This window comes from Schistosoma haematobium, chromosome 1, assembly GCF_000699445.3.
Source record: "Schistosoma haematobium chromosome 1, whole genome shotgun sequence".
NCBI classification, from domain to species: domain Eukaryota; kingdom Metazoa; phylum Platyhelminthes; class Trematoda; order Strigeidida; family Schistosomatidae; genus Schistosoma; species Schistosoma haematobium.
Genome location: NC_067196.1, coordinates 84,634,774 through 84,658,424, shown reverse-complemented (window position 1 = coordinate 84,658,424; position 23,651 = coordinate 84,634,774). Strand labels below are relative to the sequence as shown.

General features: G+C 36.5%; 1 protein-coding gene across 2 annotated transcripts; it reads right to left on the bottom strand.

Moving 5' to 3' along the window:
• Window positions 1-4,779: 4,779 nt before the first annotated feature.
• MS3_00002319 (uncharacterized protein) lies at window positions 4,780-20,784 on the bottom strand. Of its 2 annotated transcripts, none has more exons than XM_051209895.1 (12): window positions 20,578-20,784; window positions 20,452-20,537; window positions 19,155-19,251; window positions 19,063-19,116; window positions 18,856-19,033; window positions 17,039-17,275; window positions 14,922-15,033; window positions 13,076-13,316; window positions 11,426-11,549; window positions 10,411-10,505; window positions 9,040-9,206; window positions 4,780-7,582 (listed from the first exon to the last, which is right to left on the bottom strand). In XM_051209895.1, the coding sequence occupies exons 3-12, from the start codon at window positions 19,236-19,238 to the stop codon at window positions 7,294-7,296; spliced, it is 1,581 nt and encodes a 526-aa protein (XP_051075368.1). In that variant the 5' UTR covers window positions 19,239-19,251; window positions 20,452-20,537; window positions 20,578-20,784; the 3' UTR covers window positions 4,780-7,293. The 2 variants fall into 2 exon arrangements, with proteins under 2 accessions (XP_051075368.1, XP_035589993.2); XM_035731701.2 differs by lacking the exon at window positions 20,452-20,537 and having other exon boundaries at window positions 4,780-5,815; window positions 7,333-7,582; window positions 20,650-20,784.
• Between the last annotated feature and the right edge of the window lie 2,867 nt (window positions 20,785-23,651).

The following is a 23,651-nucleotide window of genomic DNA, read 5'->3' as shown; positions in this document are numbered from 1 at the left end:
CTTCCAGAACGCGTTGTTTTAGATTTATTTACAGATACTGTCGAATAGTCATCGTGCGTGTTGGCTGCCGGATGAGGTATTATAAGTGTAGGAGCCGTGTCGTTCGATTGTACCGAAAGAAAATCGACGTAGATAGGATTTCCTTCTAAATACGCTGCTTTGAGGCGATTGATGCTGATGTTATCGTTGGTTCCGTTCTCATCGATTATATAGTACTGAGGTTCGCGTTGAAGAACTTTGAAAGGTCATTCGTGTGCTGATTCGAAAGGTCGTCGATGCAGCCCTCGATATACGAAGACGCGTGTACTATATTGTAAGTCAGGTTGAACGAAAACATCAGTTGATTGCAGTCGAGTGGAAACAGGTTTAACTGAACGCATTGCGTTTGTAAGCCTATTCGTTAAGAGGTTAGATCCGTGCTCATTGAAGAGGATGAAAGATCCACGAATTCTCCCGGAAGTCGAAGTGTCGTTCCATAAACCAGTTGAGCCGCAGTGTATTCAATGTCAGCTTTCACTGCATTGCGGATACCTAGTAGGACGAATGGAAGAGCGTCGGTCCACTGTGAAACGTTTGAAGCTGATAGTGAAGCTTTTAGTTGTCGGTGAAAACGTTCTACCAACCCGTTTGCTTGTGGGTGGTAGGCAGTCGTTCGGAAGCGATTGATTCCTAAAAGTGTGGTCAGACGACGGAAAAAATCAGATTCAAACTGACGTCCGCGGTCTGTAGTGATGGTTGAAGGGCAGCCGAAGTTTGCTACCCATCGTTCGACGAAGGCGCGGGCCACTGTTTCAGCAGTGATGTCCTTGATAGGTACTGCTTCTGGCCATCGAGTGAAACGGTCTACGCAGGTTAAGAGGTAAGAGTATCCATTTGAATCTGGTAAAGGTCCTACCAAATCCAGATGAACATGGTTGAAACGAGTATCGGGAGTTTTAAATTAGCCTAAGAGACATTTATTGTGGCTGATAAACTTGGATTTCTGGAAGAGTACACAGGAGCGTGCCCACTCGCTCACGTCTTTATTCATACCAGGTCAGCAAAACCGTTCTGCTATAAGCTTGATGGTTTCACGAACACCTGGATGAGAAAGTTTGTGCAACGTATTGAAGACGTTGCGTCGACAATGATTCGGCACGATTGGGCGATCCCTACCTGTAGATGTGTCACAAAGTAAGGTTTCCTTACCTGTTCCTATCTGTTTGATGCATAGTTTGAGAGTTGTAGACGATAACTCGTGCTGAAGATCACTGTCTTCTTTTTGAAGCTCGGCGAGTTTCAGAAGGTCGATTCCTTGGAAACTGTTCAAGGAAGTTATTTGAGACAAGGCATCTGCGACTGCATTGCTTGCTCCAGAAATATGTTGAATATCTGAAGTAAACTGCGAAATGTAGTCCAGTTGTCGAGACTCAAGGGGAGAGTACTTCGCTCAAGGAGAGTTTAGAGAGAAAGTGAGCGGTTTATGGTCCGTGAAAAGAGTGAATTCACGGCCTTCGATATAGTGTTGGAAATGCCGTACAGCACAATACATAGCTAGGAGTTCCCTACCGAATGTGCTGTACCTCGATTCGGTGTCTAGCAACCGTCTAAAGAAAAATGCTAAAGGTAGCCAGGAGTTGTTAACCCATTGTTGTAAGACTCCTCTGACTGCTGAGTTGGATGCGTCTACGGTGATACTAATGGGTGCTTCAGTGTCTGATGAGCAAGCATTGTTGCTTGAGCAATAAGTTCCTTTACTGTGGACAATGCTTTTCGTGCGGTGTCTTCCAGATCGATGGATTTCGCATTTCCACGAAGTTGGTCGGTAAGAAGTTTCATGAGTAATGCGCATTTAGGTGTGAATCGTCTACACAAATTTACGAGGCTGTTAAACGTTTGGAATTACTTGATCGTGGTCGGTTCTGGGTAATCCAGAATTGCCGTCACTTTAGTTCTAAGGGGTCGGATGCCTTGTGCATCTGTAGTGTGTCCCAGGAAGTTTAATGAGTCGGTTTCGACTTGTCATTTCTGAATGTTTACAGTAATGCCATGTTTTTGTAGTCGGTCCAAAACAAGATCCAGATGCTTGAGATGTGTTTCTCTGTCCGGACTTGCGGTTAGGCAGTCGTCAACATACGCATATACGAAGTTGAGACCTCGGAAAACGTCGTCTATAAACCTTTGGAATGTTTGAGCAGCGTTTCTTAAACCGAAAGGCATTCGCAAAAATTCGTAAAGTCCGAAAGGAGTTATGATAGCTGTTTTCGGAATGTCGTCAGTGGCCATGGGATTTCGGTTATACGCTTTAACCAAGTCGATTTTCGAAAAGACAGTTGTACCTTTCAAGGTAGCTGTCAAATCGTGAATGTGAGGCACCGTGTAACGATCGGGAATGGTTTTCGAATTCAGTCACCGATAGTGACCAGTTGGACACCAATCGTTGCTATCCTCTTTAGGGACCATGTGCGACAGACATGCCCATGGGCTGTTTGACGGTCGTATGATTCCTAAGTCTATCATGTGGTCGAACTCGTTTTTCGCCAACCTTATCTTTTCATGGGCTAGTCGTCGTGCTTGAGAGAATACAGGTAATCCTGTAATCGTGATGTGATGTGTAACGTTGCTGGTTACACATGGTAGTTTCGGTTGAGTTTGTTGTATCCCCGGGTACTTATCGAGTAGTGATTGATAAAAAGGGTCTATCGTATGTCTAATTGTGACTGAGGATAATCTGCAACCAGAAAAAGAAGTTATGCAAAAGGATAAATTAGTACTTCCGTCTACTAGCCTCCGTTTGCGCCTATCGATGATTAGATTATGGTGTTGTAGAAGGTCCATACCAGTGATTGGCATAGAAACATCTGCAACAACGAAGATCCAGTGAATGGGTTTGCGTAAACCCACGTTAAGGTAAACGTACCTTTTGCCATACGTTGAGATAGGTTTTCCGTTTGCCGCCTGTAAGTTTAGGGTCGATTCGTGAAGTCGGCCGTTGGAATTCGCTGGGAGAACGCTAACTTCTGCGCCAGTGTCGACGAGGTAGCGGACTCTCTTTGTCACATCTGTGACGAATAGCAGACGGCTATGTTCGCCGGCTACGGTTGCCGTTAACGCATGCCGGCTTGGAAGTTTCCCGAGTTGTTTTTCGAGTAAGTCGGTTTTGTGTTGGGAAAATTGCAGGGTTTTCTGCAATTTCTGGAAGACTTTCCATACTGGTTATGATACCAGCACCAGTCGGGGTTATCTGTCTCTCGTGGTCTAGAGACAGATCGCTAACGTGAAGTACTTATACGTGGGGTGTGTGATCGCTTACGGTCGTTACGAAAATTAAGATAACGCATAAGTGTATGGCAGAACTCTGTTATGTCATTCTGGGACGTTTGAGGCTTTTCTTTGACTGAAAAAACCTCGGTAGTAGAAGATTTTATGATTTGATAGGCTATCAATATATCGAGGATCGTCTGATCTAATCTGGCTAGCGATTGCACGGGTTGCTGAGCAAGGTGTTCCCACTCGTGATCTGAAGCGGATGCCTGACCGAGCGCCTTCAGCTAGGTGAGTCCATTAAAACATATGGTCAGCATTCGATGTCGAAAACTTACAGAGCTATTTATTTTGGGGATTTATTTACCGCTACACAGCTATGAATTACGTTGTTGGTCAGACTCCGAATACCTATGGCATCTTCACAGTTAAGAAATTTCAGTTTAATTACGTCTATCTCAGCATGTCTTGAATGACTGCTTGCTTGCTTTGTTTTGTTTGATATGCCTGAAACGCTAGATGACCCAGTTACTGGTCACAGAACTTATTGCTGCATGATGAACAACCACTTTGTGCCACATGTTCCTGAACACCACTATACAGAATGATTCCAAAATTTGGAGTGAGTTACAAGATACCATTCCTTATCGTGGGATCGCACAAAAATGTGAATATAATATAGGATTGCAGTATCACAAAACACCTACCTCTCGGTACCAGAAAATAGAGGATGCTAATGGGGAATGTTATTGAAGCATTCATCATGTACTTTCTAAGTGATTTAAGTATTGCACCTATCGCCACAGAAAAGAATGTAGGCGTAATTTTACGCGATACTCGATATATCACTTTATTCCAAGAAGAATCCAACGTATGTAATTGACTGTTAATCATTATTGTGAATATCACAATTTTAGCTAGATTTCGAATAAGTTTGTTTTTACTCACACCTTTTTCTTGTTTGTTTATTACTTATACCCTGAAAAGTGCCACTAATAGACTGGAAATAAGGATATCTCACCAAGATACCAAAGAAAAGACATTTGAGCGAATGTGAGAACTACAGAGGCCCCACACGTTCAGCGGTCAATTAGGTTTGCTTCCTCTAGCTTCACATGAAGCACAGAGCAGTATCATGTAGACGAATGTGTAGGGTCGCCTGAAGATTCATCAGTCCGTGTTGGTCTTCATTTATCAATAACTATTTAGTCCCTTGTGATCAGTCCTCTGAGTTTGGGATGTCTGAGAAAATGAACTTTCCGTCACCGGTTTACCACTATTTCACTGACCAGATAGGAATTCTATCCTCGATAATTTAGTATGTCTTCTAACTAACCTCTGTTTGCTTGAGTCAAATAGTAGGTTATGGTGTTTTACGCCAATGATTTGCGTAAACCCACGTTAAGGCAGACATACTTTTAACCTTAATAAGCGACCGGCTTCCCGATTGCCAAACGCAGTCATACCAGGAGTCAGAAATGGCATGTGAAGATATATTTAGGAGATAGTTGATGTATCAAGAAGTATATAGACTAAGGTGACTATTTGCTTTGGGAGATTCGCAGCACAGCGAATCTAGATGTGACCTAGTGCGGACCCTTGACTGGGAGCATACAGTGGACGTTCAATGAGACCAACGGTTTAAACATCAATGTCGAAGACATTCTTGATGGACTGAAGATTTCACACCTTATGACAAACGTTGGGTCAGGTATGTCTGGACCACTAATACAAAACAGATAATGTCAAGTAATCCCTCAATATAATTATCGTCTCGACGGCTCAGTACATGAAAATCATTACTGTTACAGTGGAGTCCTGATACACACAGTAAATTGCTGAAAGTGTAAACACTGGGGAGTAGTTTCAAATATACATCGTAATCCAACATTAACTGAGCATTAGCGTCCAATAATTCCAAAAGATTTGGTAATGAGAGTAGTGAAAGCCTATTGTAGTTTATTGTAATGACATATTGGAGTAAAAATACCGCAGATTATTCAGTTACAGAGTGTTGAACAGAAAGACTACTTAGTGAAGATATATGTTTATTGAAAAATATTTATTAGTAAATAGATATAATGGTAAGGCGAAATTTACATGGTCAGAAATGAACATAAAATTCATATACAAAAAAACAAATACTAGGTACAGTGTGTTAAACAGACAAACTGCCTTCTCGAAAGCTACTTGCGGAGATAAGACAATTTACAACAGATGGTATCCCCTTATTTGAAAGTCGTTTAGCCTCATCAAATATATGAACTATTTGTTCCAACTGAGGTTTGTCAACTAAGAAACCATTAACGGGATTGCTATTATTAGTTATGAAATTATCTGATACAGGAGCAACACTTCTACAGTAAGCTGATCCAATTACTTCATATGGTGTGTAGTTTAACTGGCATCCAACTTTGGATCGGAAAAACGTAACTTGGTCACGTGCAATCTGTGACCAACAAGCGTCATTACCAATAACAGCAATTGCAGGAGCATGATGACGTGCTAAAGAATCCCATTCAACTAAACTATATCCTGCTGAACCATCACCATAAATAACCCAGACAGTAGCCTATATGGGAAAAAAGTAAATAAAAATTGAGTTTTTGACAATGAACAACTATTAAAAACCGAATTACAAACTGTTGAGTTATTATTAAAACATGGAAAAATTAAGATGGGCATAATTATAAAGTGATCGGTGAGTCCTTAGGTTATGAAACAAGGATATAATAAATCATATTTCAGCTTGTTTTGTAGCATTTTCTAATTTTTGCTGTGGTAGATTTCGTTGTAGAAGATTTACTTGAAAAGATCTATGGGATGGGGAGGTGGGAGAGAGTCTTCACTCAACTCATTCGTTAGTGCCGCTCATCTGTGCACATGAAAATTCATTGATGCTCTAAAAAAAGAACAGTCATAATGAACTAAAAATAAAGTGATGTTCCAAGAATTCAGAAGCAATATGGAAAAAGGAAAATACAGGAAGGTAGACATGCGTACCAAACTAGTTGTACACAGTGGAAACATATATATACTAGACTATTAACGCGGAATACCACATAGTTTAAGCTCGTACACTAAGCTACATCAAACTATTATAAAATTAGATTTACATCTATACGACGTCATCACAGAACATTTTTGAAGCTTGTTCTTGAGTTATACTTTTTCAGTTAATGTATTAGGAGTTAATTTTATTATATTATTGAAGAGCCATTTTAATGCCTCTTCTTATTAGACTCGCTTATATTAATGCCTGTTTTTATAAATATGGACCCATTGACAAGGTCATTTTTGACTCCGCTTTTATTGAAGGATACTACGGTAACAGACACCATTAGTTGTAGACATTCCATTAAGAATCGTTGCTATATCCTTGCACGGTGAATCAGTTAGTCATAATTAACACAATTTCCCTTCTGGTAGATAATCAGCATAAACATCTCACTTTTATACATCAGTTTACGTTAAAGCGGAATTTCGCTTCCAATCATTATCGTCTTTTTCTTTGTTTGTGTTCGGGATATAGTTATCGAGGCATATGATTACCGGAATTTTCCGATTCTGTTGTATATAAAATATTTTCAAATGTTTATAATCATAATGATCAACTTCTTACAAGCAACTTAACTCAAGTAGTTGACAGTTAAAAGTCAGAAATTTCAAGTCGTCATACTGTACAACTGAAATACTTAACACAAAAAACGAAGAAAAGAAGAATAAAGAAACCAACATCATCAACAAGAAGAAATGGATTTATCGTTGAAAGTTGTATGGAATATCTGCGATTTCTATTGAAACTTCTAGAAATAATTCTTCAAGAGGAAGTATAAATATTCATTTTAAAGATGATCATTTTAGTTGGTTAATTAAAATCTCTACAATATGCTGAACTTACCCGTAAGAATAAAACCAATAAAAAAAGAATTTTATTCTAAAGCTGAAAGAAATAATCTTATAACTCAGTAAAACTCTAAAAATGTGTTTGGAATATAGGAGAAATGCAGCTGTCATATGTTTAAACCCGAATTACCTAATTTGTTTCATTTATATATAATCCCTAATAAATAATTTGTAGAAACTTACATTTGGGCGGCATAGTTTAGCACCTAATGCAAATCCTCCGCCAACACCTAACGTTCCGAATGGTCCTGGATCTAACCAAGATAACGGTTGTCTTGGACGTACAATATATGCTGCCGATCCTACAAAATCTCCACCATCAGCAATAATGATACTATCTTCGGAAGAATCAGTTGGTAGACCATAATGTTCCAACTTCCAGAGAACGGAAAGTGGATTGTTATGCTCAATACCTTCTACTTGACAGCTTAGTCTGAAAGGAAAACATAAAAGATATGATGAATACTGAGATTACCATTGATTATCTTGAAGCTTAGAACAAACAAACAGAATGTTAAAACCATTCAAACCAACAATACGACTGAAGTTTTTTTCTAAATTACGGGATTTTTGACTAGAATATACGAATTTTCGAGATTTTTTCGAATGTATTAAACCTGATGGACATGAAAATATGATCAGCTAACTTGATTAATGAAATTCAACAATTGGATTTTTCCATGAACCGATTAAGAATATGAACTTATGGAAGTACGAAAGCCAAAAAAGTTATGGTCCATTATTTGGACGTCGATAAGATCGGACGACGTTATCGACAGGCTCACCACATTAGTGGCCCGATATCTGACTCCAATTAGATCATATGTTGATCGCTATCGAAACATATACATCGCCTATCCTCGCATATAATTATCGACTCACGTTAGTAAATAGCGGAATTAAAATATATCAGATACGAGAACGGATTTCGAATACGTATATATATTGTACAATCATTGATCCAGGCAGACGATCAAAGGGACGAAGCGAAACGAAATGATGCGCAGTGGAGAAGGCATGTGAGCCAACTCCCATCAACCAAGCGTTAATCGATATTTATAGTGACGCAAAAATACGCTACAGACGTGTGATGAGTAGTATAAGCTGTACACACACGATCGTATAAAAACAGTCAGGGTTGTTAAGTGAATAATTAATAAGGTCAAAACGTGACTCAAGAAGAACGAATAGATCGGCCTGTCCAGGAGCTAGAATAAGCTGTATGGGCTGAACATATCAACGGACACTACAAAATGTGTAGTGCAACTCTAATGACAAAAGTAATCTAAATCACCTCCATTTAAAATTTTAAATATGTAAAAGTTGATCTGGATAGTTTACATTGGTTAAAAATAATAAAATTTATAATTCATCGGCTAAAATTAACAGGGTAGGCAGAATACTTTTATTGCAAAGCAAATGAATGTTCTATACCCTTCAGAATTTCTTTTAACCAAAACTACTTATAAAGACCGGAGATCTTTTAGATGGATCTTTAAAAGTTCCTTGTGTTAGATGATTGAAAGTAGTCGATAAGGCACTCTGAACTTATGGTTCTTGCTAATTTATGTCCAGAGTTTGACAGACAGAATTCAATCAGAACTGAAGGATTTAAAGAGAAACAATGTTCGTTAATACTGCTGAGTGAACAATTATTATCTACAAACATCTCGTCATCCTGCTATCATAACCAAGAAAATTATTGTGATGAATTTTTAGAATTAAGTGTTAAGTGATAAGAAAAGAAGCCATACAGTTCAAACCCTTCTTAATTCCTCAAGATTAGGGTTAATCTATAAATATTGTTAATCTACATTAATTAAAGGATGAAAACTCATTAGTTGAATTAACCATACATTGTTACAAGAATAAACAATGAGAATAACCTACTTAATCTCTTCATCTTGTTTTATTTCACGTGATTTTAAAATATTTAACCATTCAGTGGAACAATTTAGTTCATTAGTAGAATTTTGTAGTTCAAGTGATAAATCTCTTAGGGTTGTACCAACATCAGCTTGAATTGTTAGATATGGTCTCCAAAAATAGTCAGCATTCTATATTTAAATATTAAAAAATAAAGACGAATATTAAATGGATAAGAGAAAAAAGAATTATTTATTTATGTCGTTTTACCTGCTGCCAACACATAAAGGTAGACTCGTTGTCTAATACTAACATGGTTTAGATACTAGTACTGAAGTGTGGAGCGGAGGCTTAATGATTAAGGTGTTTGACTTTCCATAAATAAGTCGTACATTTGAACTCCCTAAATTTACTTCAGTTTAGAGGACTGAATAGTATCTCGTACACTTATACTGCAGTTTGAAGCCATGTACACGAATTTCTACCTGTTAAGTGAGTATTCATTAGACTATAAACTAACAACTTGTACAATTAATTAGTTACTATCAAACACTGTCCTATAAAACTTTTTAAAGGAATCATGATCGAGATAAGCGGAAATTTCCTAGTTCATATACGAAAGACTGATAAGGGCTAATATTTCATGAAGTAGGAAGTTTCATGGATGAAATTATTGCAACGAATCATGTGAAGTTATATTGAAAAGATCAATAATGCTTCTAATAGACATTTATCTTCAACTGAAAGCCTTTAGGGTCAGTTGTGCCCATATACACCACATTTTTGAATCAATAGACGGTACACAATAGTATTTTAAAAAGCGTTTAATGATACCTTGTTTTGTTAAGAAATAGTGACACTAACCAATGTAGTGTTTTCGTTAATGTTACTTAACATAATGACGGGTAGCAAGCTTTGCATAAGGCACTTAACAGACATTAATAGCTATATTTAGAATAGATCTACAGTAGGAATTTCTCCATAATAGATGAAAAATGGTTATCAGTGGAATCCAAGGTTCTTCAACTGGATGTACCTTCATCCAAGTGTATTGATGTTTACATAGAAACTTAGACACAATAGATTCTGTTTCGAATACCCAACGTACTACCTATTGTAATCCAGTGGGTTCAGATAGCTACACAAACGTGTTTGATTGGTATGGTACTTCTATCATTAATAGTAAGGGGTTTGAATTTTGACCAATCTTTGTTGAATAATTCAAACCCACTATTAACAATGATTTAGGAAAAGGATTATTACACTATTCGAAAAGTCAGGAAATGAGCAGTGTACAAAAAATTGTAAAGGATTCCAAACATTACTGTGTTATAATAAAAGAAATATAACTTTATTGTCAAAAATATTACCAAAAAAAAGAAACAATAAATTTACAAGATATAAGTTCTTCTTATTTCGATTAATTACAACAATTTTCGCTTTTCGATTTAACACACGACCATAATCTAAACGAAAATCACAAATGGCACCTTTGAAACAAACAACAAAAAATAACACAATAGATTGAAGAGAAGAAATGGATAGAATACTTTATCAAGTTAGAAGAAACTTAACAAGAAAATGTATATGATGGAGGCAGGTATTTGATAGAACAAGTAAAAGAGAAATCGTTTATCATTGGGAACAGTAGCATTTAAATTTAGAAAGCTAATCAGATAAATAAATTAACAAGTGTATCAGTTTTTGTAGTTAATGTTAAGTTACATTTTCGTGTGAGGGCTAGTGTAATTACTAACTCGACTATCCAAACTTGTTAAATACGATGTGGAACATCGAGGACTATTCTACGGTTATATATATATATATATATATATATATATATATATATATATATATTCAATGCACGTTAAAATATATGAATCAATAGGAATACCGCGAGTAGAATCAATCCAATATTGCATTCTGCGGCGTTCAATTCAGATAAAAATGCTTCGTACACGCTTGTTTAGCTACCAATTGAGAAACCATTAGGGAGATTTAATTGGCCAAACAAATAAATAGGTACACAAATCATTGGTATACATACATTTGTTCTTCTAGCCCGGTGAAAGACATGTAAGCCAAAGTTATGACTAGGAGCATCGTCGGATTTCCCGATTACAGTTTATCACCACCTACTATTTGAATTTGAGATGGTATTTGATTCAAAAAACGTAATATACCTAGACGCACCCTGCCTACCATTTAGAAAGTCACTGAGAACTATACGTCATACAAACGATCCTATCATCCTTGTTCCAAGGTAATTAATTCGACGACATAACATAAGATATCCACGAAGCAACCAATGAACAAACATTCATAGTAACTCAATTCAATAAATAATGCCAAACAATGAATACAAAAAATGTAGATTAGTGATAATATCAAAATTGATAACAATAAATACCTGCGAGAATAATTAGATCAGCTTCACGAAGTGCAGTACGACGGGCATGACGAAATCCAAGTTGGTGATCTCGACCAAGAAGACCACGAGCCATACCTGACATGTAAGTAGGTATCCCCAAGGTCTAAAAAGAAACGACTAAGGTTGAGAAACATCGTGCTGATGAATTTGTCGATAAAAATTACACGGAATGAAAAAAAAGTACGTAGTCACACAAAGATGGTAACAAATTGCACTAATCATATTAGATAAGATACATAGATTATATAAGAGCAGATAAAGCATCTTTCAGTGTGATTGGGGCTACGAACAAACAAAATCGTTCATATTTAAAGGGGTCCGTATTTTCCGGTTGTTGGTAAAGTCTACCTTGACCAGATTGCCTCGTTATTGTTATTCCGTCACTAGTTTTAGTGAAGTTGAATTATAACAAGTAGTGAAATCCATAAAGCGCGTTTCGATTTATTTGAAACTCGTCAGGTAGATATATACCTGCATCTCAGTGTTGATGCTCACATACCGAGACTCGAACCCAATGCCTATCCCTTTAAACACAAATGTGTTATTGATAACTTTTATTTTTGAATGTCAAATACAACTGAAAGGTAGAAAAAAATGGACGAAGTAATGAATAGAAACAATCACAAAAAACATTAATTTCGACCTCAGAATGTTCGCTACTGATCATTCAATAGTTATAGATAACTGTGTATTAGTTACATGACAATAACGTGTTATGACCTGAACATGTAAACAATGATTAGATTCTTAAAAATCAATTCACTTATGACCATAACGGTGTTTAAGGTAGAAATCACCAAAGCAGTTAAATTGGTGAGATTAAGAAGTTAATAAAAGAATTAACAAAGTAAGGTACACAAAATCTACACACAGAAATACGTATGAAAACGTATTTCTTCTTTACAGTATTTGTGATACTATAATTAAGTCGTTTGAGTAACTGCAATCATTGATGAGCAAGTACTTAGATTGATGGCCTCTGTTAGGGAAGCCCTACTCACTGTATACACGTGGCGGATGACAGAACCAACTCCAAAGATGAGACGTGTGCCAAACAGCAAAGGAGCCACGCTTGTTGTTCGAAAGCTGGTAATACTAATCAACTTCCTAAGCCAGAGTGAATGAAGAGGGATTGGAAATCGACAACCTAAACGTTGAAAGCTAAGTGCATTACTACTTAACCCCCCCCACTCTACAAAAACAAAACTTAAAATTTTTTGTTAAAGATTGATTGGTCTTAATAAAGTGTAAAGACTATGATATTTAAAGTCTTAATTAATGACTAATATTGCCAAAGCGACTCCATTGAAGAGGTATAAACGGATGAAGTCAGTACATCAAACATTCTAGTTAAGCATGTTCATGGTGTGGTATGAATTTTTTGAAGGTTCTTTGATTTAGCATCTACCATAGTTAAGTTTCCAAGAATGAGAGGAAGATTCGGTTGATAGAAAACAAAACATGCCATAGCCATTACAATACAAAAACGTCGACAACCTTCAGGAACCTACTGTTCGTTAAGATATCCAAATACCGGCTACAGTGTGTACAATATGGTATTCGAAAAAGGATGTTTAAAACTTATACATAAACTTAAAATAAGCATATGCTGAATTTAGATAAATTTACTTGAACGTGAACGGCTGTCTCTTCAGCTGAAATCGGAGGTAAAACAGCTTGACTACTGATAAGTAAGATTGGCTTTTCAGAAAGTTTTATCAGCTGAGCTAATTTCTTCACTTGTCTTTTAGATGGAAGCGGAATTTTCGGTGATTTGACAACAATTCCATCTAAACCGTTTGTTTTGGATGGATGTGATTTCGATGAGAAACCATTGGCGAATAAATTGAAAAGATAGAAACGTAGATACCTGAAAAGAACGGAATGGTATAAAAAAGGGTGACAGACAAGTGTAAGCTGTGTAGCACTAGATCTTTTAGAAATAGGTGCAGAAAGATTAAAAAGAAAATAGAGTACTTATTTTTTTGGTAAATTAAATTGAATACATTAATGAGTGGTTATCACCCTGTTATTTCATGGTAGTTTCCATATATTTATCTTTATGAGCTATCTCTTACGCATCAATTACTGTTGTGGCCTATACTAGATACAAAGCAATAGTTAATTGACTATGGACAGGTTAGCCAGTCTTGAAGAAAAGTACTTTGATGTTGTTAAGCTCTTTGAACTACATGACTTAGCTGCGAAGCTTTTATTGTTGTTCTAGAGATCATCAGTGCTTAATTTATGTAGAATTGAGACTTGGTGATGCTGTCCAGAATAACAATGAAAGCTTCACAACTGAGCTATATACTTTAGAGAGCTCAACAACACCAAAAACTACTCACGTGAGCTGCAAACTTTCTTCATCAATTCTTAAAAAAAGTATCTTAGTTACAGCACACGACATTGTTGATAGGTACTAAGGAATAAATGGAGATATTTTTATTCTCAACTATCGGAAATCATTAGGAGTAAGCACCAACAATTTTCACTGCACCCATCCTAATTATTTATCATCAGTTTCATTGATAACAAAGAACATTTATATTTACATCCACATTTTATTATGTAACTATTTGTAGTAATTAACTGACAATGAGAATTCACTTTAGTTTTAATATGAATCTTAGTTTTCCAAACGTTATGTGACTAACTGATTATTATTTTGTTAAATTGACTCATCCCTATTTAATTGGTCTCGACTTTCTACTCATTTATAAAGCATGTATATTATTGTAGAGGGTTGATGGAGAAATAATTGAAAAAAATTATTTCTTCGCTCAACTTGTCTTTTTAGTGTCTCAGTGGGAATATTTAATGAGCACTAACAATGTCAAAGATCCTATATCTACTTGAAGTGGCATATATTGACAGAGTTTATGGTTGAAGCTGAGAACTCTGGTTTATTAAGCAGTTGAAACTGGTGATAACTGGGCAGTTGATTGCGCCACAGCATTCGATCGGTGGTACTAAGTATCAATCTTCCTTCGTTTCAATACATAACGAAACTATTTTAAAATGTTGCTTATCATCACATTATAATACCAACTTTCAATTACTTTTTTGGACATTTCATTTTTTTAACTGTGATGAGTATAGATTTTTTCTCAAAGTATTTCTTAAATAGCTAGTATGTAACTCGAGCATATGTAACAAAATCCACTGTTTGATCTTCTGGGGGGGGGGTAGTTAACTGACTTCCATCTAATAACGAAACACGCTTCAAGTCGTACACCGATTGAGATCAATCCATGACGAATAACAGCCACAACTCTAAAAGAATGCCTACTAAATCCCTTCATGTATATATTTCTCAAGTAATTTCGTTCTTGCTTTATTTAAAATCATGCAGTGGATTAACTGAATGCACAGAAAGCAAAAGTTGTAAGTCTGCTGAGTATGAGAATATTACTAATCTAGACAAATAAACACACTCGAACTATGCAGAAAAAGTGTAATTAAATCTACTTACCAATTTACAATTTTCTGCCTTAAAGAATTTGTTTTGTCAGACAATTTAGTATGCTGTTCAACCAATTTATATGGATATAACAGATCGATCGGAAACTCAACTAAAACTGGTCCTTAATAATTTGAAAAAAAAGATACTATTATCAAAAACATATCGCGGAAATTAGTAAGAAATTCCATGAGATTAGTTCATAAGGCAGATTTAAGCAAAAACAAATACGATATAGTCTGAAGAATATATGATTAGTTTAATGTAGTCGCCCCCGCTACATATATGCATAGAAGCTAATACATTCTCATGAATCCGAAACTTAATAACAGACCTTAAAATTAAGGCATGAATGGTCTACCAGTGAAAAAGCAGTTTGAAAGTTAAAATTGTAATGTAATTCAAGCTGAGCAGGCGAGATATCCGTCTATCAATAAAAGGATGAGTATACTGCGCGGCAGTCCGTTCTCTTAATTTACGGCAGCGAAACATGGCCATCAAGAGTAGAAGATACTCGTAAGCTACTAGTATTTGACCACAGATGCCTTAAAAATGTTGCTGGCGTCTGCTGGGGTCACTGGGTAAGTAATAGTGACGTTAGACTCAAGTTATTAGGGAATGATGGTAAATCAGTTGATGAGGTTGTGAATCTTCATCGACTGAGATGGTTGGGCTGTGTTACGTATGCCTGAACACCGATTACCACGACGTGCAATGCTAACCGGTGTTCGGGATGGTTGGAAGAAATGTAGGGGCGGCCAAACCAAAACGTGGCTTCAGTACTTGAAGTCACTAACTTCTAGCCATGTTGGAAGATGCAGACTACTTGGTTGGGGTCCGCGTGACTATCGTAACCAATGGTTGGGGACTCTGGGTGACATGGCTCAGAACCGATCACAATGGCGTCGGTGTATACACTCTCTCTCTTCCCTTAAACTAAGAGATTGAAACCACTTCATATCTTTCTTTCTACGAACTAATTCTTTCTTCCTGTACTATATCCTTATTGCAATCTTTCTTTAATATATTACCACCTCTGAATTAACTACTTTTATGAATCCGGTGTCCATCTTGTTGTGTTAATGAGGTATGGCAACCGGTCCATATATGTGCCTGGTCCTACGTTGTAGCTGACTGACTGACTGACTGAGCAGCTTTCAGAGACTTTACAAGTAATTTGAATGATAGTTTTGAAAATCATAAACCTTAAATCACTATAAGGCGACTAGAAATGTAAATGTCGGTGTGATTTTAACTGGTATCATGCACATATATTTTTTGCAGATTTAAGTCGATATAAAATCAATTTATTTATGATAAAATAGTTATGGATTTTATAGCCTGTAAAGCAATTTCTTCCAATAATACCCTGTATGAAAGGTAAAATACTGTTCGGAGGTTAAACCAAAACAAGTAATCTCAGGAAACTACCCATTAATCAATAACTTGGAAGTTTGACCCTTAAAACAGTGAAGCAACGTCAGAAAGTGCAATTTCATAGTAGCTAGGGCTCAAAGTGACGAGAAAAAATAGAGACGTTAGTATACCTGGGTAGACGTGGGTGCTGATAATAGTCAGGCAAATAAGATCATTGTACGTTTAGCGGGAGCAAGAGAAGCTTGTGCCAATCAGCACCATACCTTAAAGACATCTGTTTAGTCACAGGAATACCGGTGCTTAGTGTTGCAATCAGAACAGCTTTTTCTGATTGGGTATGAAAGTAGCTGCATCATAAGACTTAGATGATGAAGTTGAAAAGTTGTGTTCAATATAATAGCACCAAAAAAGCCTGGTATCTCCTCAAAATGAAATCTAATTAAGTTATCTGACAAGCAATACGTATATATAGATTTATATCCTACTGGATTATAATAGTGACCATAATGGGTAACTTGTGAATCATCCTGTAATTTAACTCCCAACTTAGTTTTATATCTAGCAATAATCTTACTGCCTGAGACTTTATATACAGCATCAAGTTTAATTAGTTCCAGGAAAACCAAAGAACCTTTTCTAATTCAATAGAATTGGACCGACAATCATAACAGATGCAATAAAAAAATAATCTTCCGTCATCTACAGTAATTATGTTACTAAATATATCAACCACTGGGAATTGATAAATTTACCGGGAGTATCCGATTGTGCAATATAAAATGCTTCACAAAGAACAGGGATAATCTCTCTGACGTAATCTATACGTCTGCACCATTTACAAATTGGGCGGAACACAGCAAGCTGGTCGATATCTTGAAGTGATCCACGACCACGTAAAAGTCCAGAAGCAGCTCCAGCTAGAAGGACTACAGGAGATTCAGCCATCTGAGCATTCTTTACTGCTGTCACCGTATTAGTAAGACCAGGACCTATGAGTTAGATGAGGAAAAAGTTGAACATTTTACTAGACCAACTTTACTACAAAGAGAATCATAAATGTATGACTTGGTGACTTCAAATCTAAAAGTACTTTTTTGTTGCGAAGCGAAACTGCATAGAACACACTTTCTATACTCAAAATTTACACAAAGCTATCCTACTGCTTAGAAGACTTGTAACTAGGTAATCGTTTGCAGACTTGTGTACTTGGCTTGGAGCCACAAATACTGTGTAAGAGTTGGAGACATTACTAAACTCTCAAAAGTAATGTAGATGGAACGAAGTTATAGTTTGTGAAACAATCAATGAGATTCAAGAAGTCAGATCATTGATTACTTAATATGAACCTGTTAGGTCATCAATTTTCTATAATTGTGATAGCACAAATGTTAGCCACTTAACACATTCGGACTAAAAATCATACTTATGGTATTAAGGTTACTGATGAACTAAGATTGAGAAAACTAAACTGGAGTAGACACTGACAAAATAAATGAAAACCTAAACTACTGAGCAACATACTGAATAGTTTGGTGATTGGAGTAAACAATTTACACCTCATACCCTACATCTCCAAGTACATTGGGTACCTTGCAAAAGGCCAATGACAAACACTAGCTATAAAAGTTTTTTACCAGAACGTTCAGTTGATTTAACTGAACGTATTTTTAAAGACTGCTGATGGTGGTTGATTGAGGTAGCTGATCGTCCCAGTGTAGAGAAAGTACATTCACTTGTGATAACCGCAAATTGATCAGTATGACTAGGATAGCGAAATCTATTAGCTTCTGTAGTCATTTGCTGCTCAGAAATAGAAAATCTGATAAAACCAGGCATACTTAAAACCTCACCGAGAAAATATAAATTAAATACTTCCTGAACTAAAAGACATTTTATAATAATCATTAACTCTTGTATCAAGGAATTATTTCAACTAACTTGAGGCTTCTTACTTAAACATAAGTGATCAAATGACAGCTAATGGGAAAGTGCAATTGGAATCGGTCTTGTCAAAGATAGTTTTGAGTTATTGGTGATTAATCGATCATGGTACTCATTTCTCATATAAACTTTACAGATAAAATAGTTGTGTTTGGTGAATTCACTAAAAAAATTTGATGATGACGAAGTCCGGGACGGACTTTTCTTTGTACAAGCGTCAAACGTTGTTTAAAGGCTGTTTTTCATGAGTGCAGCCTTACAATGAAGGGTTAGCTAGTCAGACACGTTGACGATATCACTTATATTTATAGTCTCCCTGAGTTGAGTGGGTTAGTAACTGGTTAAATTTCAGAATAAGTAGAGTAAGTTTTGTTTTTCCTCAGCTCGCTGCAAGTATGTCTGCTTGAAACAGATTATAAGTAATAATTTCGACTGCCTACTGCGGCTTTGAAAATGATGTGCAAATTTATTAGAGCTATTTTCCGTGCTTATTTAGGTAATTTCTAAAAAACACAAAACTCAAGTGTAAAGAGATATGTGCTGTCAGATCGCTGCATGTTAGTGTAATCCGAGTGCTGTTCTAAGCAGTAACGAAGTGAAAGGAAATGACATTTGAATAAAAATTTACCTGCTGTAACAACAGCCACACCAACGGAACCAGAAAGTCTTGAAACAGCATCAGCAGCAAAGACAGCAGAAGCTTCGTTTCTTACATCTATCACACGTATATTTTCTTTTTCTGAAGCAACCAATATCGGTGATATGTGGCCTCCAGTAAGCGTAAAAATAAATGGTACATTATGCGCCTACAAATATATCAATAGTGTTATGTTACCTTCAGGACATCTGCAACCAGCTCGCCCCCATAGTGTCCTGAGCTTTTATCGATCTATCAATAAAAAATTGCTACCAACAAAAAAAACTTACTTCGAAACGAAAGTGCCTGCGCAAGCCTTTAAATACAAAAAACAGTCCGAAAACTATGAGCGATCCAGTTGCTAAGAATGACATAGTGATAAGATATCTGAAAAGCAAGAGAATTTAAACTATCTTTCCTGTGTTTGAAAACATGAAGGTACATATTAACAGCTCCAATTCCAAAATAAACGTAAATTAACTGGAAAAACATGAAGTATATAATTTCGTCAGGCCAAACCAAAAGCGAAGAGTTTAATGAATTATTTTATCAAAACGTACACTAAAGTTCTGACTACTTGCATAGCATCACTAAAATTATACCCAAACACTTTTGCTTCGATAGAAAAGACATTCCACAGGCATAATGAAATCTAAGTGGTCAAAAAACAAAAAAGTAGGCGGGGAGTTTGGATGGAAGTCTGTGAAATGTGATGTACCGTAAGGTGCGACTTTAGATCTATTACTTTCACTCTATGTCCATGAATTAATAAATTTATTGAGTCTACATTCGTGTTCTTAGGTAATGTAAAGGTTTTTAAAAATAAATGGCAATTCAAGTGAGTTTGAACTTTAAGGTGATTTAGATGAATGGATAGACCAATAGTTGACAGATTAAAATAATCATATCAGGATTTCAGTAGTGTACAACGAACAGCAGTTCATCGTTAGTGAAGTATTATCATGATGTCGAACTGTGATACTCGTGAATAACTAATGCATGACCTGGAAACAAATATACACTACTATGCTGTAGCTAAGAAGTTGAATGTTGAGGTCACTTCGATCTCGTGATTTCAAACCCCGAATATGTGTGACATCAACAAGTGTTGTAGGCGAGCAGCTAGCCAATGTATCTCTAAAGACCTTAATATTATAAAGCGTTTCCAAAGAGTTGGTTACTGGCCTTTCCAACCTCTCTAAGGAGTTTATGTTCGAAGTTTCTAAAACTCACTACAAGAATATAAAACCAGGACCAGCGAAAACCGGCTTTAAAAAAGCCAGGGAAGTCATTATCATCGCAACAATGACCTCGAATGAACGTAGATACACAACCTATCAAATTATAGTGTGGTGCTAGGAGTATATATATATATGGAAAGCCAGTACACTATAAGCTAAATATGAAGTATCTGGACGAACCAAACAAGCTGTTAGTTCATGACGAAAACCCCAGTAATGCATACGTACGTTCGCTATTCACTAAGAAGCTGTTTGTCAATAGCAACTAAACAATGTCAGTTCACTGACTAAAAACCCGAGCAAACCAAGGAGTGGGAGCGCGCCAAAAGTCGACTTTGAGGCCTACCGTGAAAAAAATGGTAAGGATTCTCCATTCTTTGTCACACTGAGGATGGGACTGTAATTTATAAACCTTTTAGAGACGCTAGTGACCTTGAGAAAGTAAGCATACTTATGATCGAAAGAGGATTACATATTATTATGAAGAAACAGAACCATAATTCAAGGTTATGAAAAAGACTGAAGATTTCCATCAAGAACTGACATCAGCTATAGTTTCAAAATGTTATTTAATTATACGGCTGACTAAAATTCGCGCCTAAGTCCAAGACACGCTATACTTCATCCCATTGGCTCGTCCATGAATCCGAGATTAAGCCCGCTGGCTGAAAGTCGAAAGTTTATAGTCTTAATATTGTACTTAAACAACGGTTATATTCAACAAGACGTTTAATATCAGCATGGTTGAAAGTGTGGGGCGCAACAGTCATCTCACTTTATCTGTTTGTTTCAAGTCTTTATATGTGGAACTGTTACGATTCCCTCTCAGACATGGACCAAGTTTCCGATCCATATTTATGTATCAAGGATGGAAGATGAACAGTCTATGTTGTTTCCTTTCTATTGAGCTCTATTGGTTCCCTTTAAATCTTAAAAAACACTTTTCATGTACTACAAACTCTCCTGAGCCTAATGTGAGGTCCAAAACCAAATTGGATCACTTCTCAGTCTGAGGGAAAACAGAGTAAGGAGGTCTGATTTCTTGAACCGCATTATAGATAGCAGGGCACAGAACTCTAAAATTGCACAGGAACCAGTCCCCCATGCCCTTCTCGAGGTATCCATGCCATCATTGAAAAAAGGAATTTGTGACATAATTTTATATCCCACTGGGGCTGTGTGTATTTTGATTAGCGTATTTATTTCGAGGTTGTAATAATCGTCTTAGTACGCACAAGCTTTTAAAGTATTCATCTTAAACCGCACGGCAGTGAGTTTTATCGCGCTATTGCCTCAAGATCAATATGAGGTAAGACAAGAGGGGCTAACGCAGCTCTAGCGCTGCAGTTATTTACAGTCGCGAGTCCTATATTCACGAAGATACGCCTGACCACATTGGTAATCACTAGCTCATCGATCTAATGAGTAGTTATTGAAGATTTTTAAACATCCCTAAAAACATAAGAGATTGATAGCCCCTTTTATTTCACTGAGAAGAGAAAGAGGAGTCTTAAATAGTGAGGAATATAATTCCTTCGTAGCCCCTAAGGAAGATGAAAGCATTAAAATAAAGTCTGCTAATAAATTACTGTGAGATAGCACGCAGAGCGTTTTACTTATGTACTTCTTGCATCAACCTCATTGTCAGACCTTGCTTTGAAAGGACTTAGAAAGGTTAACTTTACTATGGACTATAGTACGGAACTCCACAGATTTTGATTAATAAAATATCTTCTCTCCTTTTAGTGGATTCTCTTACGCATTAAAAGTCGGAATGATCAACCTATCATCTCTTTGTATACCGATACGATTGTAAAATCTTCTCTTCAGAAGGGCCTTTATATATACTCTGTCATATTCACTAGGTCATAATGCCTTTCAAAGATAGTTCTAATACCATCGTAGTAAATTTTGTTGTCGATTTTTATGCGCTTCCTGAGACCGGTGATTGAATCGTGCTACGACACTGTCCTTCGAACGTCACCCGACATGTAAGTGCTTTATTTTGACTAATAAAAAAGCTCTGTTGATTGATAATTCTTTGTGGCTAAGATCAACCAGGTTAACTGGAATTGGTCTTGGCGAGGCGTTCCTCAGAAGCCACTCAAGATAAGGTATGAGAAAAAAACAGTATGCGTTTAACCATCTATTTAGGGTTTATCTGCATTTACCACTTTATTTGGTCAGTCCTAGTTTACAAGTAAACACCATATCAAACGACAATCGAGATGATCGGTTGGTTGCAGGTGAGGTTTCCCATTCATTTGTGCTAAATTCCATAGTAAAGACTTTTTAGTTCAAATAAAATGTTGCCAATGGGTTATTTCCTGACTTTTTTCATCCGCAAGAAACTCAACTGGTTTGAAAAAGCGACAACATTCCCTTCAAGGTATTTGCTTTAGGGATATAATTATAGGTAGTTTTTAACTTTATTATCGGTTTCGGTGACTTGTATGCGTAAGATCCGTGAGAGTTTATCTCGTTTATGAAGACGAGATGTCTTATCTAACGAGGTGAGTAAGCTTATTTCGATAACAGACCTCATCAATACTATAGCAAACTTCAAAATGTCAAACAGGACACTTAGTTCGAATTGGCCTAGACCACTGAGAAGACACAGGTGGGGACGCGAATTAGAGGTACAGAGTACCAAATTGGGTCGCAGCTGTTATGGCAGGCTTAGACACAGCAAAATTTTTAATTGTACTGTAAATGTATCGGTTATACACCACACCTACTGTAACGACCGAAATACCAAAATTCATTTTGAACGCAGAACTAACGAGCCAAAGTAAATTAGGTCAAACTATTTTTTTCTGCAATGTGTATAAAGCGTTTTTGAGCGACTCGTATTAAATCAAATCAAAACCCAAACTCTGTGTTAAATTTAAACAGATGTAATTTAAGAACGAGAATAAGTTATATAAAAAGCAACGAAGACCTTAGACGATGCAGCCTGTGCTATAAAGTCGAGGGCTTGTTGAGCACAAACTAACATGCTAATCAGGAAAAGGAATAGTTAATAAACAAGGATTCAATAACTGCGAATCCATAAAAATATCTCTAACATGATATGATCAGATGTGTATCTGCATGGATTCCATCAACCTTTACAAGCAAAAAAAGTTTAACGGTCATACACTGATCTTGAGTTTAGTCAAATGCGACCTTATTGTCAGTGGTCCAGCAACGTGGAACAGTTGGTTAAGTAATAAAACGTAAATCTTAAACCAAAATCAAGTAGCAAAAGCCACGATAAAGGAGACGAAGAACATAAAGTGTGGTTGAAAAGACTTGGATAGAGGCCCAAATACAAGACAGAGAGAAGAAACAAAGAATGGCAATACTGTCTAATAATATGCTGTGGAAGGGTATTTAGCGTGTTTTTAATACACATACCGCCCATTGGCTTTATGACAGTGTCAATAATGTTGTCTTTATTCATTTAGGATTCCGCAACATTTTAATCGCTCAACATTCTGATTTTAAATCTCTTGATCTCTGTGAAATTCACGGTTGTCTAAAGTCATTAATAATATATGAATC

Coding starts and splice junctions, on each gene's coding strand:
- MS3_00002319 (XM_035731701.2), bottom strand. CDS start 19,238: ATGTCATTCTTAGCAACTGGATCGCTCATAGTTTTCGGACTGTTTTTT. Junction 13,317..14,921: donor AGGCAGAAAATTGTAAATTG/GTAAGTAGATTT, acceptor CGTTCTTTTCAG/GTATCTACGTTTCTATCTTT. Junction 10,506..11,425: donor TGATCTAATTATTCTCGCAG/GTATTTATTGTT, acceptor TTTGTTTCAAAG/GTGCCATTTGTGATTTTCGT.